General features: G+C 47.1%; 1 protein-coding gene across 7 annotated transcripts in view; it reads right to left on the bottom strand.

Annotated features, from left to right (window-relative positions):
- The window catches only part of TTLL5 (tubulin tyrosine ligase like 5), a 213,984-nt gene that overhangs the window by 190,526 nt on the left and 7,570 nt on the right, over window positions 1-15,888 (bottom strand). For all 7 annotated transcript variants that reach the window (XR_012639975.1, XM_074955972.1, XM_074955974.1 and 4 more), the window contains exons 4-9: window positions 12,474-12,556; window positions 11,632-11,738; window positions 10,981-11,111; window positions 10,266-10,348; window positions 7,983-8,052; window positions 7,565-7,649 (exon numbers count right to left, since the gene is read on the bottom strand). Coding sequence is in view for 6 of the 7 variants with exons in the window: in XM_074955972.1 (XP_074812073.1) it covers window positions 7,565-7,649; window positions 7,983-8,052; window positions 10,266-10,348; window positions 10,981-11,111; window positions 11,632-11,738; window positions 12,474-12,556 (559 nt within the window). In the remaining variant the exon portion in view is untranslated. The remainder of the gene's footprint in view (window positions 1-7,564; window positions 7,650-7,982; window positions 8,053-10,265; window positions 10,349-10,980; window positions 11,112-11,631; window positions 11,739-12,473; window positions 12,557-15,888) is intronic.

Genomic DNA, 15,888 nt, shown 5'->3' with positions numbered 1-15,888 from the left:
ACCAACAGAGAACTGTAAGACCACCACCAATTCAAAATGATTGGCAAGCTTTCCTTCATAGAAGGGACACGACTGAAATAGTGGACTACTATGGATTAGGAACATTGACAGAGTTGGGAGCTGGGCAAGACCAGAATAGCAGGGGGTACTACAAGGCAAGATAAGATGCACTGACAGAGCTGTTTGATGCTGTTAGTCCTGGTGCTGCTCTGAAAGCTGCTCTCAGCTTTGATGGCCTAAGGTTACACCCCACAAAAAACTTCCTCTGAGGAAAGAGCAAACCACAAAAGAGCCTGCTCTTGTGTCTGGCACCTCAGGTCAGGGCACCCTGAATTCTGCCCAACACACTTCTCAAAGCAAGAAAACAGGACTTCAGCAGTGGAAATGCAACAGCTGCATTCAGAACTTCTGAGAAGGTTCAAAAGCCTGAATAACCCAGAAGGCTTCATCATTGGCTCTCTGCTTCCTCACTGCTGCCAGAGGGAGCTTTCCTATGCCCCACCTCCTGCCATTCCACAGATGGGAACACACAGCAATGCAGCATCAGAGCCTAAACCTATTTCCTCTGTTCCAGAACCTCACTTCCAAACCTAGATCACCTCATGTCAAGTCAGGGTGTACTCTGGAAGCCAGACACAGGGAGGTTTCTACTCAGGCAAACAGGCATCAGCTGATGCATGCTATTTAGTCCCTCCTCAAGTCAAGAAAAGTCATGTCCTATGGAGCCTCCACATGTTCTATTGGCAGAGAAGAGTTACTGATAAGAGGCATCAGCTCTACTGAATGAGCCAGGCACCAGCCACTGGGGCTCCCTGAGGCATGACATGAGCTGTACACTGGCTTTCAGTGGGATATAGCAGAAGCTGGCAAGGGAACAAATACAGGTAAATACAGAAGTCATGTTCTGGAAACTAGCCAGGTTTTGGGAAAACTGCAGAATACAGGTACAATGTCATTGCTCTGGTCAGCAAGGTAGGTCCCTAAACCTGGCCTCCACATGCACAAAGCCCGCACCCCCACGACATCTATGCCACAGTATGCTTTTACCACATATCACTCCCCAGACCTCCCAGGAGCCCCGCCACACCGTTTCCACTCCTAAACACTGCAGCTTCTACAATGGGGGAGGAAAAGCAGCCTCCACTCAGAGCCACAAGTGTTGACAGCCTGAGGTTGTCCCAGCCTTAGCCAAAGCACCAATAGTCTGTAAGCCCTTAAAGGGGTCTCTCTAGGCATTTATACTACACCAGAGAGACAAACAAGAACCTGGAGCTCCAGGATCCTCTGTGTCCAGGCACACAAATCCAGGGCAAGAGGAAAATCACCACAAGACCCTGAAAACAACAAAGGTTGCTAGTGCCACCTGGAGGCCACACATAGGAGGAAATATCTAATCTCTCACATTCCCCCACCCTTAACCTCCATTATATGACTGACACTGTTTCTGTTCCATCCAATTGCTAGATATACCCTGGGGGATTGCCATCACCTGCTGCACCTACTCACCAGCCCCAGAGATTTATGGGGGGAGGAGGAGGTTGACGAGTCATTAAGGAAGCTGATAGAAGTAGGCTTATTCTTGTCATTTAAAAGTACTCCATATAAGCCACACTGTGAACTATCAACTGTGGGGCAGCAGCAGAGCTATGGGTCACTCTACCAGGGGTCAGGCTAGTTCCCTGACCTAGGGTGACACACCCAGGGATGTGCTTCTGATTTTACCTTTGGCACCAATTCTATAATCATGCATCAGGTATCCTATAGCTGGTGGAACTATATGTCTACAAGAGACCTGGTCTTTGACAGTAGCATGCAGACCCTCCACAATGCCCCACAGCAGACAGACTGGCCTCCACTTACATTAGCCCCTTCTCAAAAAGAATACAAGGTGTGGATGTGGGAGCAGAGAAAGTACAGTTGCTTACCCTACAGTAACTAGTTCAAGATGTGCTTTTGGCACAGATTCCACTCTCGGTGCCCATGCACCACGTGCTTGAGTCAGATTTTTTTTGGCCAGTGGTGTCCATCTGGTGGTCATGCCTGTGCCCTTGCAACCTCCCCATCTGAGGGCACAAATGGCTGAATGGACCCAACTGCTTCACCAATACAAAAGCCCACATGGATAGAACTCCCCATTAGCAGATGAGGGCGAGTTGTGAAATCTGTGTGGACAACACATCTCAAAGAGCCACAGTTGCTGTGGGATAAGTAGCCATTCTTTGAGCAATTGCCAATGGATTCCACTCATAGTGACTAACAAGCAGCTGTCTATTTGCTTAGAGGCAGGTAGGAGTCCTGCTTGAATAGTGACTGCAGGACAATCCTACCAAAATTGGCATTCAGTCTGGAGACCCATACTAGCTCAAGTATGGGAATATTACTCAAAACAAGCAATTTAAGCTGTCTGAGCCCTAGTGGAAAGAGCTCTGATATGGCCTAACTCACAGCAAGTTCTTACACTGCAAGACCCACTTGGAAGGTCACCCTTTGATTTTGTCAACAAATGCAACTAGTGTGTATGTGTTGCCAAATGACTTCATTCTATCCAAATAGAAAGACAATACCTTCACTACATCTAGTGTGTGAAGCTTTGCTTTACTCCAGGTTAGAGCAAGGCTTAAGGAAGAATAAAGAGGTGAATGGACTGATTTACACAGAACTCAGACAACATTGGGTAGAAACAGAGTAAGGTCTAAGGAGAACCCTGTCCTTGCGATATACTTCATACAGGGGAGCTGACATACAAGCCTCAATCTCCCCATCCCTCCTAGCTGAGGTAATGTCAATGAAAACCATTTTCCTAGCAGCCAGCTGTTAAAAGGGAGCAGGTTGCTAAAGACTCAGAGGGGACACATTAACCCTGCCAGTGCCATATTAAGGTCCCATGGAGGACAGGGCTCTCAAACAGTGGGAAAAAACATGCATGAGAACCTTCAGTAACAGTCACCGGAGAGGGGGGAAACAGTGTGGCCACAGATAGGAGAGCAATTTGCAGATACTGCTGTCAGATTGACTCTTATGGAGCTGATGGAAAGTCCAGATAGCAATTCTGGACTAGTTGCTAGCCCTGAAGTAAAGACTAGTGCGGTCAGGGAGAAAGCTGGTGCTGAGAAGCTCCTATAGAAAAATATACAGCTATATATATTTTGTGAGGTGAAATGTGGAGGTATGTAAGAAATTAGATTTCTGAAAGGGGTAGAGTAGTCTCAAAAGGTTAAGAGTCACTGATATAGGGCATTGCTGTGGTGTTGAATCAGCAATTCCAGCTGATGGACATTAAGAAGGGATAGAAAAAGCTGCATGCCAGGGAGATTGCCCTGACCTCTAAAATATGTGTGTGTGTGTGCAGACTTTCTATCTGAGGAGACCGTAGTCCTTGACTTTTCAATGGCTCAAGAGGAACCCTTCCTGAGTGAAGGCATGTTACCAGCATCTTTGTAGGAAGAGACAGATAATAGAACTCCACTGCATATCTAAAGTGGTTCTGTTCATCATTTGACAATTCTTGTGGGACCAAGACCATCATGTCCATGCGGTGTCTGCTGGAGATAGGGTGACGAGACAGCAAGTGTGAAAAATTGGGATGGGGGGAGGAGGGGGAAAATAGGAGCCTATATAAGAAAAAGGCCCAAAAATTGGGGCTGTCCCTATAAAATCAGGACATCTGGTCACCCTAGCTGGAGAGCTACTGATCTCAGCCACTTCCTGCCTAGATCAATACTGTAGTCTGGCATACTGTGTGATTATAAGTGTAAATGGCCATGTGCCCTAGAAGCCTCAGACATTCTCGTTTGTGGTGTTGGGTGGGCTAAAACTGATTGGGTGGTCTCATTGTATGAAATCTTTCCTATGGAAGATAAGCCCTCCCTAATTTGGAGTCTAACAGACCATAGATTTCACCTGAGCAATTTGAATCTGAGGATTTCACTCTATTCATTTTGAAACCTGGAAAGATACAGAATTTCAGGACTGTCTGTGCTAAGTCACCTGTTGTGGTGATCTTCCTTGAATTAGCCAATTGTCTAGGTAAAGGCGTACCTGGATTCTTGTCTCCTTAGATGAGCTGCCACTAATGACAGGCATTTAGTGAAAACCCTTAGAGCTGTAGAGTGGCCAAAAGGTCAGAACTCTGTATTGATAATGGGATGTTCCTATCAGGAATCGCAGGGTTTTTTGTGAACCAGATATATGGAGATATGAAAATAGGCATTTAGATTTTATGGAATAGCTTATATCTTTCGACCTGCACCATGCCTTTCATTAGAAGTTGGTCTACCATTTTGCATCTGAAATAGTATGCAAAGGGGTTGAGACAAAGATCGGGGGGGGGGGGGGGAAGTGATTTTCGATGATTTACCTTCTCAAAAAAACTCACGTCTCGCACCCCGAGAAAGGGCATCTCACACCCCCTAGGGGTACGTGCATCCCAGGTTAAGAACCACTATACTAAACTGATAAGCAATTTAATTTTAAATGAAGCTTCTTAAACATTTTTAAAACCTTGTTTACTTTATATACAACAGTTTAGTTACATAATATAGACTTTAGAGAAAGACCTTCTAAAAAACGTTAAAATGTATTATTGGCAAGCAAAACCTTAGAGTGAATAAATGAAGACTTGGAACACCACTTCTGAAAGGTTGCTGACTCCTGCTCTACATCTTTCTCTGAGGCTCAGACAATCATGGAGATTGGCAATACTGCATTGAGAAACACTTCCTGAGGTATGGCTGTTGCTTGCATTGCTTTCTTTTAAGGCAGTGGTTCTCAACCTGGGTGTATGCAGAGGTTTTCCAGGGGAGTACAACTCCTCTAGATATTTGCCTAGTTTAACAAGCTACATAGAAAGCACTAGCAAAGTCAGTACAAACTAAAATTTCATGCAGTAGTCTGAAAACTTTGAGAACCACTGTTTTAGGGGATGGGACAGAGCCCTGAAGATCAGAGCTGCCTGGAATTCTTCAAAAGTATGTAGTGCCTCATCAGTGCCACTGCTAAATAGATGCTCCCTTCAAATGGGAGGGCCTCAATTATTGCTTCGACCTCCCTTGGGACCCCCCCCCCCCCCCAAGGGCTGAAGCGATGACCACCTCTTCATGGATATTGATGTTGCCATTATTTGCACCTCTTATTAGATAGATTTAGTGCAGCCTGTAGAGATGTTTAGCAGTTAACTGGCCATCAGCCATAAGAAATTGTGGTTCCTCCTGATGCTTCTTGGGTAGTTTAGCCATCAAATTGGATAGCTGTCCAAATTCAAAAAAAATCTTATTGTGGGAGTAGTGTTTGATAGTTTGCTTCCTTCATTTGTAGGCTTTCAACCAACAAGGTTGATCTTTTGTTGGGTCTTCTCATATGGGTATTTTGGAGGACTTACTGTTTTGCTCTCTCTGATACAGCTTGTACCACAAGAGTGCCAGGTATGGGATGCTAATAAAAATATTCAGAGGCCTGATATCTTCTGTCTGCTTTCCTGAAGTTAGTAGACAGAAGTTGGTGTGTGCCACATCCATCTGGCATGTTACAGTAGACCATTGCTGACTGGTACAGCCAACTTTCCTCAAGTTAGATCAAGTATATCCAAGAGTTTACTTAGTCCTGCCTCAGAGCAGGTGACTTGACTATGACCTACTGAGATCCCTTCCAGTCTTACATTTCTATGATTCTCTTCTACAGTCTCTGCAGGGTATCAGCCATCTGTTTTATCAGGTCCTAGAAGACAATTAATCCTCCTAGGCTAGTGAAGGTATGTTCACTGCCTCATCAGGGCAGGACAACATTGGAGCTGGGATTTGATGCTCCTGTTCAGGAGAATGCTGTTCTTTTCCATTCTCCTCCTCTTGCCTCCCCAGCAGCCATAGAACTCAATTCACCTGTGGAAGCTGAATTTGTCTCTTCAGTGACAGAGACCTAGCTCTGGATACAGTGGGGAATGCTGGCTTTCAGGAATAGGGCTGAATATCCCCAGGGGATCCAGTATGATCAGGGAAGGTAGGAGAGTGGGGAGGAGTGCACATCAAGGATACCAGGACGAGTGCTCCCTATGACTGTGTTCTTAGCTCCTCTAACTGAATAATATCTAGATTTTCTCCTGGACTTCCCCTGAGCTATCCAGAGGGGAGATGGAATATGAGGGGATGATTTCACAATATATTTTAGGGAAGAGGAGAAGGAATATAGATCCTCTAACAGAAGAACTCTGTCAGAAGTACCCTGCCTATGAACCAGGTAGGTTTGCAAGAGGTCTCTTCCCTAGCCAAACATGGAGGTTCTAAAGTCGGGGGGGGGGGTTAATTACCTCCTTGAATCTCTTAACATTGGGTCCAGTACTGGACCCACCAAACAAGGTGATAAATGTACTAGCCCCAGCACTGTGTACTTCTGTATCTGGCGCTTATACAAGAGGGAGTACATTCCTAAGCCTTAGATGGTACCACCTGAGCTGTCTTAAATATCAGCACTGAGGTACCATCAAGTGTCTTATCCAACTTATGTCAACTGAAGTCAAAACAAGTCATAACTTCTCACCTTCCCTGACACCAGCAGGAGGCCCAACCTGTGTCTGGCATCATCTCTGGAACAGTGCTCCTTCCTGCTTCTACCAGACATCAACGCTGATGTACTGGTGGACAAATTAGGCCTTTCAGAGGAAGCGGCCTGGGAGTGCAGCTCACCAGGGTACTGAGGGAGATTGACAGACCCACACACTGAGGCTTCTCCAAAGATATTCCAGAGTCCGAGGAAGCCTGCACTGACTTCTCCAGCAGGAAAAGCTTCAGCCTCCCCTCATTCACTCACTGCCTGGGTGCACCTGGAGAAGTAACCACCATGGAACAACATTCCACAATGTGTCCTTCCCTAAGGCACATCGGGCACTGACAGCATCCATCGCTGATCGACAGTCACAAGGGACAGGTTTTAAACCTTGGTGACTTTAGCCTTTGCCATGATCTAAAAGCCCCTATATGGGGTAGACATTAAGAGCAGCGGGGGGGGGGGGGGGATTATGCTTAAAATGACAAAAATCCACATTTCTTGTTTTTTTAAAATATACTTGTACCTGTGCCAACTGGCAAAAGGAAACCTAATTCTCACTCACTAATGAGCTAATCCTAAAATCAAAGGTGAATCATAGACTGCTCAAGAGAAGCAGACAGTGCTGGGGCTCCATGGATAGCAAGAAGGAACTGAGAGATGATAGAGTCCACTTTGCCTGGGGGTAGTTGGGGGAAGGGTATCTAGGGACCAGGCATGGCCCAACTGACACTAGCCAAAAAGTATCTGATCAAGTGCATGGGGTGCAGGTGCACCAAAAACGGAATCTGTGTGGACAATCACTCCAAGATTTGCTTTATCAAGGCTTTTCCCCTCCCATAACCATGTCATCAAAATCAGTCACTTCCCCTTCGGGCACATCACCACTAAATACCTACAACTAAAACTGAGGTGCTCCTTCTCTGCCAGGCCTCTGAATGAAAGATGAGCAGGGCAAGGGTAGGGAGAAGCTCTCTTGATCCTAGAGCTTCAGGTTCAACTGCTTTGGGGGAAGGGGTGTGAATCCTACCTGGCTAGTCCTTCCTCGTAGAGGTAGACAACAAGCGGATCATAGGACGTCACCAGTACATACAGGCGCACATCAAATTTGAAGTCTGGAAGAGGATTAGCAGGAATCAGTGACCACAAATACTTCCCAAGAACCTCCAGACTCTGCACCCAGCTGAGGGGGGAGCAGCAGACCCTTCTGAGGGCGATGGAGGTGTAAAATAGACAGCAGAGTCTATCAGCTTCTGCTGACTTGAGATGTTCAGAGCTTCCCCAACAGGGAAGCTCCCTGGGTTTGAGGAATCTTCCCCCCCCAGAGGTAAATCTCTCCAGCACCTTAGAACTATCAAAGCAGGTACGGCAGCCCAAATAGCTACCCATAGGCTGCTGAGACCATCTGGTCAGGAAATTGAGGAAGAAGTCAACTCCTACACACTCACCATCTATGAGCAGGGGGTTGTTGATGTAGCGGGACACCAGGATATTCTCTTCCAGGGAAATCTGGTTTGGCTACAGAACAAGACACAGCATCAGTCCAAAAGTGAGGAAACCACGAATCCAAGGGCTGACTTTACCAAGAGCCTTTCCATTCTAAAGTCATTCTGTGCCATTACAGCTGCTGCTAGGGAAAAGGCTGGCCAGTAAGAGGGTATTTAGGGTAATTAGACCCTGATCAGAAGCTTAATCAGGGTGTTATTACATTTCCAAAGAACATGCCATCCCAGAGATCCCAAAGTGCTTTACACATAATATATAAATTTAAAACCACACACACGTGTCCTCCTGAATTGGTCTCAATAGCTCTTTAACCGCTCCACAGTGATTATGCACAACAAGTTACGGGCTGGAAGTCTCAAATGAGAGTCACACTGACTTCCTACTACTCTGATGTTAGGTATATTGACCAAGCACAGGATTAGGGGGCTTACTTTCTTCTCAGGCATCCAGGACTGGCTATTGGTGGAGGCAGATCCAGAACAGAAGGACTAAATCCTGGGCCAAGATCTTAATTTTGAGGGTCTCCAGCATATGGAACGAGCAGAGCCAAGAGTGGGGGAGATGACCTCCTCACACCTTCAATCTCGGTGGCCAGATCCAGGGCTGTTACCCAGCTACTCACCCTGCCTAGCTAAGAGCCCCTTATCCCAGTGTCAGACAGCAGTGATGCTGCTGTACTGACATGGGAGCTCAGGATAGGAAGCTCCATTATACTTCTATGACAAATACACAAAGCCCTGGGCAACCAGATATGCTCTTCAGCATCACAGGCACAGGTCACTGATTGGGAAGGGAAGCTGTGCAACTTGCAGGCAGCAGCAACCTCTTCAGGAGACTTTTACACTTCACTGTCTGTAAATCCCTTTCTGCCCCTTGCCACTAAAAATGGTTCAGATTGGTTAACAGATTCTTGTCCCAGTTTCTGAAGGAGCCAACTCTAATCCACCTCCCTGTCTTTCACTCACTTGTGTCTGGAGATCCACATTTCCCTTGGCCTGAGCAGGAGCAATCTAGGCTAACTAAAGAGTCAGAGAGCTCAGGCTCTCTTGGTATGTCTCAAAAATGGCAGCCTGTTTTACTCTGGATCAGAGAAATAGTTGAGGATTTTTATTTTTTTTAAAAAACCACTTTCCATGAATAGATTCTAGAAAATACTCTGTGTGGAGGTCACACTAAGAAAAGTGAAATCTTTGGGCCAAAACAGCTGACATACTACTGGAATAGATATACAAAGAGATCCCAGGAGGGCCCTTTCCTCAGTTCATGGCTACCTGCCCATCACTTGAGCATGCACTCCCTCTCCTTCAAACAAAGAGCAAAGCGGAGTGCAGCTCTGGAAAGAGTTACTTCATGCACTTGGCTAGCTGCTCCCTTATTCCATGGGAAAGGATCCAGGTAGAGGACAGATGAGGCAACCTGGCCCCTTCACTGCAGGGACAGAGGAGGGAGTAAATGAACACAAAGTGACTCAGCAACCAGCTTGGTAGTATGCCAGGAACATTTGCCTGTTAGTCCCTAGGGCTCGGAATCCCCTCAACCCCTCTCAGCTCCAGTTGAGACTCAATTGCCACTAGTGAGAAACTGATCCTCTGCGCAGCATGCAAAGGGCAAGGCAACTACTACAGCCAGCACACTGTGCTCAGAGCATCAGCCCTCAGGAGAGGCCTGGCACCATTGGCACCATGAATCCCAGAACCCTCTGTGTCCAGAACACAGAACAAAGGCCTCTCCCTGCCACTGGGGGATTTCATTTTGCTGAAAGTTATTCAACTAATTGGGGCGATCAAACAGCCATGGGAGAAGACAACTCAGGGCCAGTGAAGGCAATGATGAATATGGGATTCAGCTCTCCATGTCAGACAGCCTGGGATCTGCACTCAGCTTTCTGGGAGTCTTCCCCAAGGCAGCCTGCACCATTAGGGAAGCCCAGGATGCAGCTGCACAGCTATTCATATTGCATCAGGAACAGTCTTCTGGTTACTGCTGCATCTGAGACTTAAAAGATCTATGTTGCAGGACATGAATCATGGAAAAACAGGATGCTGTGGGGCATGCCAGCTGCTTGGGGGTGCTGATCACCTACCAGGTACCTAATGGTGCTGAAACTGACAGCAGTGCCACCTGCTGGTGAGATTACCATGGCACTTGCTAAAGGTGACAGTGGGAGGGGAGGGAATGGAATGCAGCATCATCTGGGGAAGGTCAGCATTCTGCTAAACACTTACATTGTTGATCAGGTAGACGCCTCGCCCCCTGGAAGAGGCCACAGGTTTTACTATCCAGGGACCCCTGTCCTTTGAATAAGAACCTAGTCAAGAGAGAGAAGCATGAATCCAAAATGTCTTCCAACTTTTTGTAATGGCTGCCAGGGTGTTCCCCACAGTAGGAACTCTTACAGGGCTTCTAACAGTTCTAGCAAGAATGTGGACAATTCCTTCACTTTTTTCCTGCTTTTCCCTATGGTGTCAGAAAGCCCCAAGTGCCCTCAATAGGTCTGTTATTGCTTAAGCTGGAAACTGGCTTCTCTTCTCGGTCTGGTATTTCTCCTGGTGCCTCCCCCTAGCATTCCCAGATGTTGGCCAGAGATGCTATAGTGTTGGCCTACAGAAATTCTTAAGGATAAGCCCTCTGATGCTCAGACCCATTAGCCCTCCGGCACTAGGATTTCTTTCATCTGCAACTGATAATGCTGAAGGGCTCACCCCTACACTGAGGGTAAGCAACTTTCCTAGGACAGGAAGGATATAAACAAGCCAAAAAAACCTGTTTCAGATAGTGTTATTCTAGCCTCCCTTCCCTCCAATTGTTGTTCACAACACAAGCTGAGTGGTTTCTCTCAGGGGCCCCAAGCACAAAACTGAATAAGCACAATCCCCCACATACACCTACTTACTCCATGGCTGCTGCTCAGGGGCTGGGCATTGCCAGCCAGTCACTTACTGCAGAACTCCTGGTACTCTGCAGGCAGGATGAAGGTCTGAGGTAAGATGTGGAATGTCTTGAACCCGTGGGTGTACTGCATGCGACTAACATTCTTGTACAACCTGTCTTTCCGAGTCAGTTCATATGACCTGAAATTACAAAAGCAGCAGCTATGTCTTCTCCATGAAGTGTCCCTCAGCAACACACAACAGTGTCCTAACACTGAGGGTTTAGTTACTAGGGCTCTCAGCTCTGCCAGAGAAACCTCAGTCCCAACCTGCAGCATCCCCTTCTATTCCAGTCCAGGGTCTCCCTTTAGCTTTGCCAATACTCCTCAATCCTCATCTGCAGCAACTCATGCTATTCCTGTCATAGGCCTCCCAAGGCAGAGACTGACCAGAACTGCCATTTTAGTGACATGGACAAACAACCCACCCAACCCCTTTCAATTGTACACCAAATAAAATGACACCCCCAATACCTGGGCTAGAAAGGCAAGTGCACTAAACCTAAGTACTGTCTTCTTATTGCCAGATAGGAATGAGACACAATGTGTGGCTCAGTCCTGATGCTCTGGGACCTGTGTATTACCCACCCCACACGTTATTTAGAGACATTGATCTTCAGTCCCCTCCAGACACAAGAGCTTTGCTGAACAAATTCACTAACCTGGGGAAGTGGTTGACTTTCTGAATATCTGAGAGGGTGCGCAGCAGGTAGGGCTTCAGGTGGGATCCTGTCCACATGAGGTTATAATCACTACTGTTGGGGTGTACCTGGGGATGGGACAAAGCCCAGGAGCAGATGAGCCAGACCATACCACCACTAGTAATAGGCACTCTGCCCTCTACTTTGAGGGACCTGGGAATTTTCTAGCCTAAGAGTCCCACCTACCTACTCATGGATTGGTCCCACTACAGTTTGAAATATTCCTACCCCAAGATGTTGCAGTGTTGCTAGGAGCTATTAAGTCACATCCCAACGCTAGATACAGCTGTTGGGAAAAAGCTATTTTCATAGGCAGTCTAAATCCATTTTTAAAGCGTTCTGAAGTCCCTCAACAACCCTGGGAGATTGAACCTTAAGACATCTCTTAAACAAAAGAACTCAACACTCACAGGTACCTGCTGAAATATCCTGGACTGTACACAGGGTGCTGATATGGAACCTGGTAGATGCTAGAGAATGATAAGCATTATAAGGCACCACCGCACACTCCTGCCTGCTATCTTAGGGTATGAAGTGAGGCTCCAAAAGGAAAAAAAATATCAACCTGTATTCTTCCAGCTAAGAATGCTTCAAAAACTGGATTTACAATGAGAGAACAAAGAGCACTGCTGCAGAATGGTAGAATTGTGCAGTGTTCCCTGATAAACTAGCTGAAGTTTAAAAGCACCACAGGCCCAGGATCATGTGCTATATCCGGATTTGGAAAGAAGCCCAGAATTTCAACCTTTGCAGCATGTGTCCAAACTCAGTGGCTCAATATCCTTGAGATCTGATGCACACACCTCATGGAATCCATGGGCAGTCAGCATGCTGCGCACCAGGCGGCTGTCTGTTTTCACAATCTTATAGGACAAGCGGTAACGCTCTGTGAAGGCAAGAGATGGAGTTAGTGACAGCATCTGAGGTACCAACAGCCTGAGTATCGAATAGCAAAGCAAGATACATGAACCCTGCACCGCTTCAAGAGGGAGAAGAGTGCCATTGCACTTTGCACACTGCAGTTATAAATTTTATTAAAGCTAATGTTTAAAAACAAATTTACACAAATTAAGAGGGAAGGTACTGTACATCTGGGGTCAGGCTCAAGTTATGAGGGATTACAAGTATTGGTTACAAGGTTCACAGGATACATACACAGTACATAACCATCATAGACCCAGATTGGGGTGCGGGAGTTTTTAAAATGTCAGTGGATAAGTGGTCTCAGGTACGCCACCCACAGAATGTATTTAGAGTCCAAGTCAATACTGGTGGAGTGAATAAGTACATGGGTGGGGTGCATCCGTTGGTTCATCAGGGGAGGAAGCGGGTTATTTCCCTGACTGGCGTTCTTGATTACTTGACCTGGTACTGACGATGTCCCATGATGTGCTCCGTGTACATGTCTCTGGACCACCTGATTGTGTTGGACATCATAAGCTGTCTCATGAGCTGGGCATAGCGCCGACCAACTCCGCATGCTCTCAGCACTGGCTCGTTGTGCGGGTCCCACGTGCCCAAGGCCCCCCATGACCAGGGCATGAATCTGAACCTTGTAGCCCTGGGCTCTCCAGGTGTCGGCCAGCGGGGTATATTTCAGCACCTTCCGAGCCCAGACCTCATAGAAGGTGGGTCACTTGTTTTCAAATGGCACCATTACGTCCACCATGAGGACCACCTTCTTTTCTGCATCATCATGACGATGTCAGGTCACAGTCAGCTGTCTGTTCTGGGGATGGCAGAGTTGATGGTGATCTTCCCCAGGGATGGCTGAATGACTTTCATCAGCTGGCTCTGGATGGTGTTGTAACAGTGCCACTAGGCTCCGGAGTGGTGCTGGCATCCACACAGGATGTTAGGTAGGGTCTTGGAGTAGCACTTTGCACCCTGCAGTTATACTACATCCCTGATGAGTCTCTAGATGCAATAGCACTTGGCAAAGCACAGGGTTACACAAGATCCCTGTGCAACTCTGAGTAGAACAGCACATAGTGATGCAGCAGTGGATTATACCAATCCCTCAGTGGTCAAATTTCTGCCTTTAGTCAGTCCAGTCTCTTATGGCCTGAGATACCATCTGTTCACAGACTTTTCAGATATTTGATTCTGAACAAACCCCTGATTTCTTTACAGGTCTCATGGGCTCTTTCGCAACACTCCAGAGTGTTATCCTAATATCTTCTGCACACCTCAAAACAAGTCCATGTAGCCAAGACTGTTTGGTTCATGCCACAGGCCCCACATTAACATGCACAGCTGTGGATGTGGCACCGGTCCCAGAACTTGAATGCTCACACCATAGCAGTCATCTAATGCCCACACTACACAGTCATCTAATGAATGAGACATGAGCAAAGGGAGCAGCATTGGACTTTGAGTCTGTACAAATGCAAGGAGCAGGAGGACTGGGGTGAGTAAAACAGTACAAAGTTTGAGAGAGAAAAAATCAGTATCCACAGCGAATCACAGAACCAAGAGCAGTAAGCAGCATTGGAAGTATCAGAAATAAAGAACTAACAATTAAAAGATTAGTGGATAGAGGAGACAATGTAATTTATGTGGACCTATTAATTTAAGGGAGTTCAGCAACAAAAGAAATCATCATGGGGCTGGAATAATGGATTGACAAACCAAGGTACAGAAGAATTAGCATGAGGCTGAGGAATTGCATAGGTTAGTTCAAGCTAGAAATAAGGAAGCAAACCAAGTGCAGAAAAGTAGATTGAATCTCAGGGAACTTGTTCATACTGCTGAGAACTGGTCTCCAGAGGGCAGGGGTAGGTGCCTCACCACTCAAAACATTTAAACCTGGACTGGACAAAACCCTTGAGAACAAGCCAGGTTGGACTAGTCTTGTCTATGTCCAGTTTCTATGAAACAAACAGGACACCACACCACTATAAGGTCCTCAGAGTAAGAGCAACCCCACCTACCAGCACACAAGCACTGATCTCGGACACAGATTACATGGGCCTAAAGTTCTCCCCGCACAGGTTATCTATCCTACCTAAAAGGGCCATAGGCATTCCTGCCTGGGCTGGACATAAGCAATTAGAGCATCAATCTATCAATAGGAGGGGGAAAGTGTCTGCATCTTAGTGAAAGAAGCCAAGGGGAATTCAGCTTTTTCCTAATTCTCTACATACAACCTGAGTCTTGGCAATAGAAATGCTCCCAGCACCCAATGCAAGGATATCAACTCTTGCAATTCCTGACCATTTACAAGGGCTCTACCTTTCTACGTGATTTTTTTACTCTCCCTAGCTGAAGCTAAAATGCTTTGGTTTCCCAGCCCCAATATCACAAGAGATTGGGCTTCCTTTTGTTTACATCTACTTCTCTGCTAATAGTCTTGATAATGGAGATGGACCAAGAAGTTAGTAGGGTTTGTTACGGTCAATGCTGCAGTTAGGCCAGCAAGGGGCACTTGCATAATTTCTGATGTGTCCCACTAAAACTGCCCAGGTTTGTGTGTTTTTAACTTCTTGACTATGCAGTCATGAATTACCATCTAGATCAGGGGTGGGCAAACTTTTTGGCCCCAGGGCCACATCTGGGTGGGGAAATTGCATGCAGGGCATGAATGAAGGGTTGGGGTGCAGGAGGGAGGGAGTGCAGTATGCAGGAAGGGGCTCAGGGCAAGGGGTTGGCGCGCAGCGTGCAGGAAGGGGCTCAGGGCAAGGGGTTGGAGCACAGGAGGGGTGCAGTGTGTGCAAGGGGCTCAGGGCAGGGGGTTGGGGTATGGGATGCAGGCTCTAGCCTGGCACTGCTTACCTTGAGCAGCTCCAGGGTGGCAGTGGGGCTGAAAGGGGTGGGGTGCACAGAGGGCTGCACCCACTGACCTTGCCTGCGGGTACCTCCCCTGAAGTGCCCATTGGCCACGGTTCCCCGTTCCCAGCCAATGGGGACTGCAGGGGGGCAGTGCCTGCAGGCAAGGGCTGTGCATGAAGCCTTCTAACCCCGCTCTCTTAGGGGCTGCAAGGAGATGGTGCTGGCCACTTCCAGCAGTGACGTGTGGCCAGTGCAGGCAGGAAGCCTGCCTTGGCGCCACAGGGGTGGCAATCCCATGGGTCGTAGTTTGCCCACCCTGATCTAGATTCTAATACAAACACAGGTCAATGAACCATTTAGAAGCAACTAGGTCCAGTCCAGAACCAAGTCAGTCTCATTCAAGGGAGAACAGCCACTCTCCTCAACTCAGCCCTCTAGTTGCAGAAG

The sequence above is a fragment of the Natator depressus genome, chromosome 6, assembly GCF_965152275.1.
Source record: "Natator depressus isolate rNatDep1 chromosome 6, rNatDep2.hap1, whole genome shotgun sequence".
Taxonomy (NCBI): Eukaryota; Metazoa; Chordata; order Testudines; family Cheloniidae; genus Natator; species Natator depressus.
Note: the sequence above shows the minus strand (reverse complement) of the source record. Positions and strands in the feature narration are given on the sequence as shown.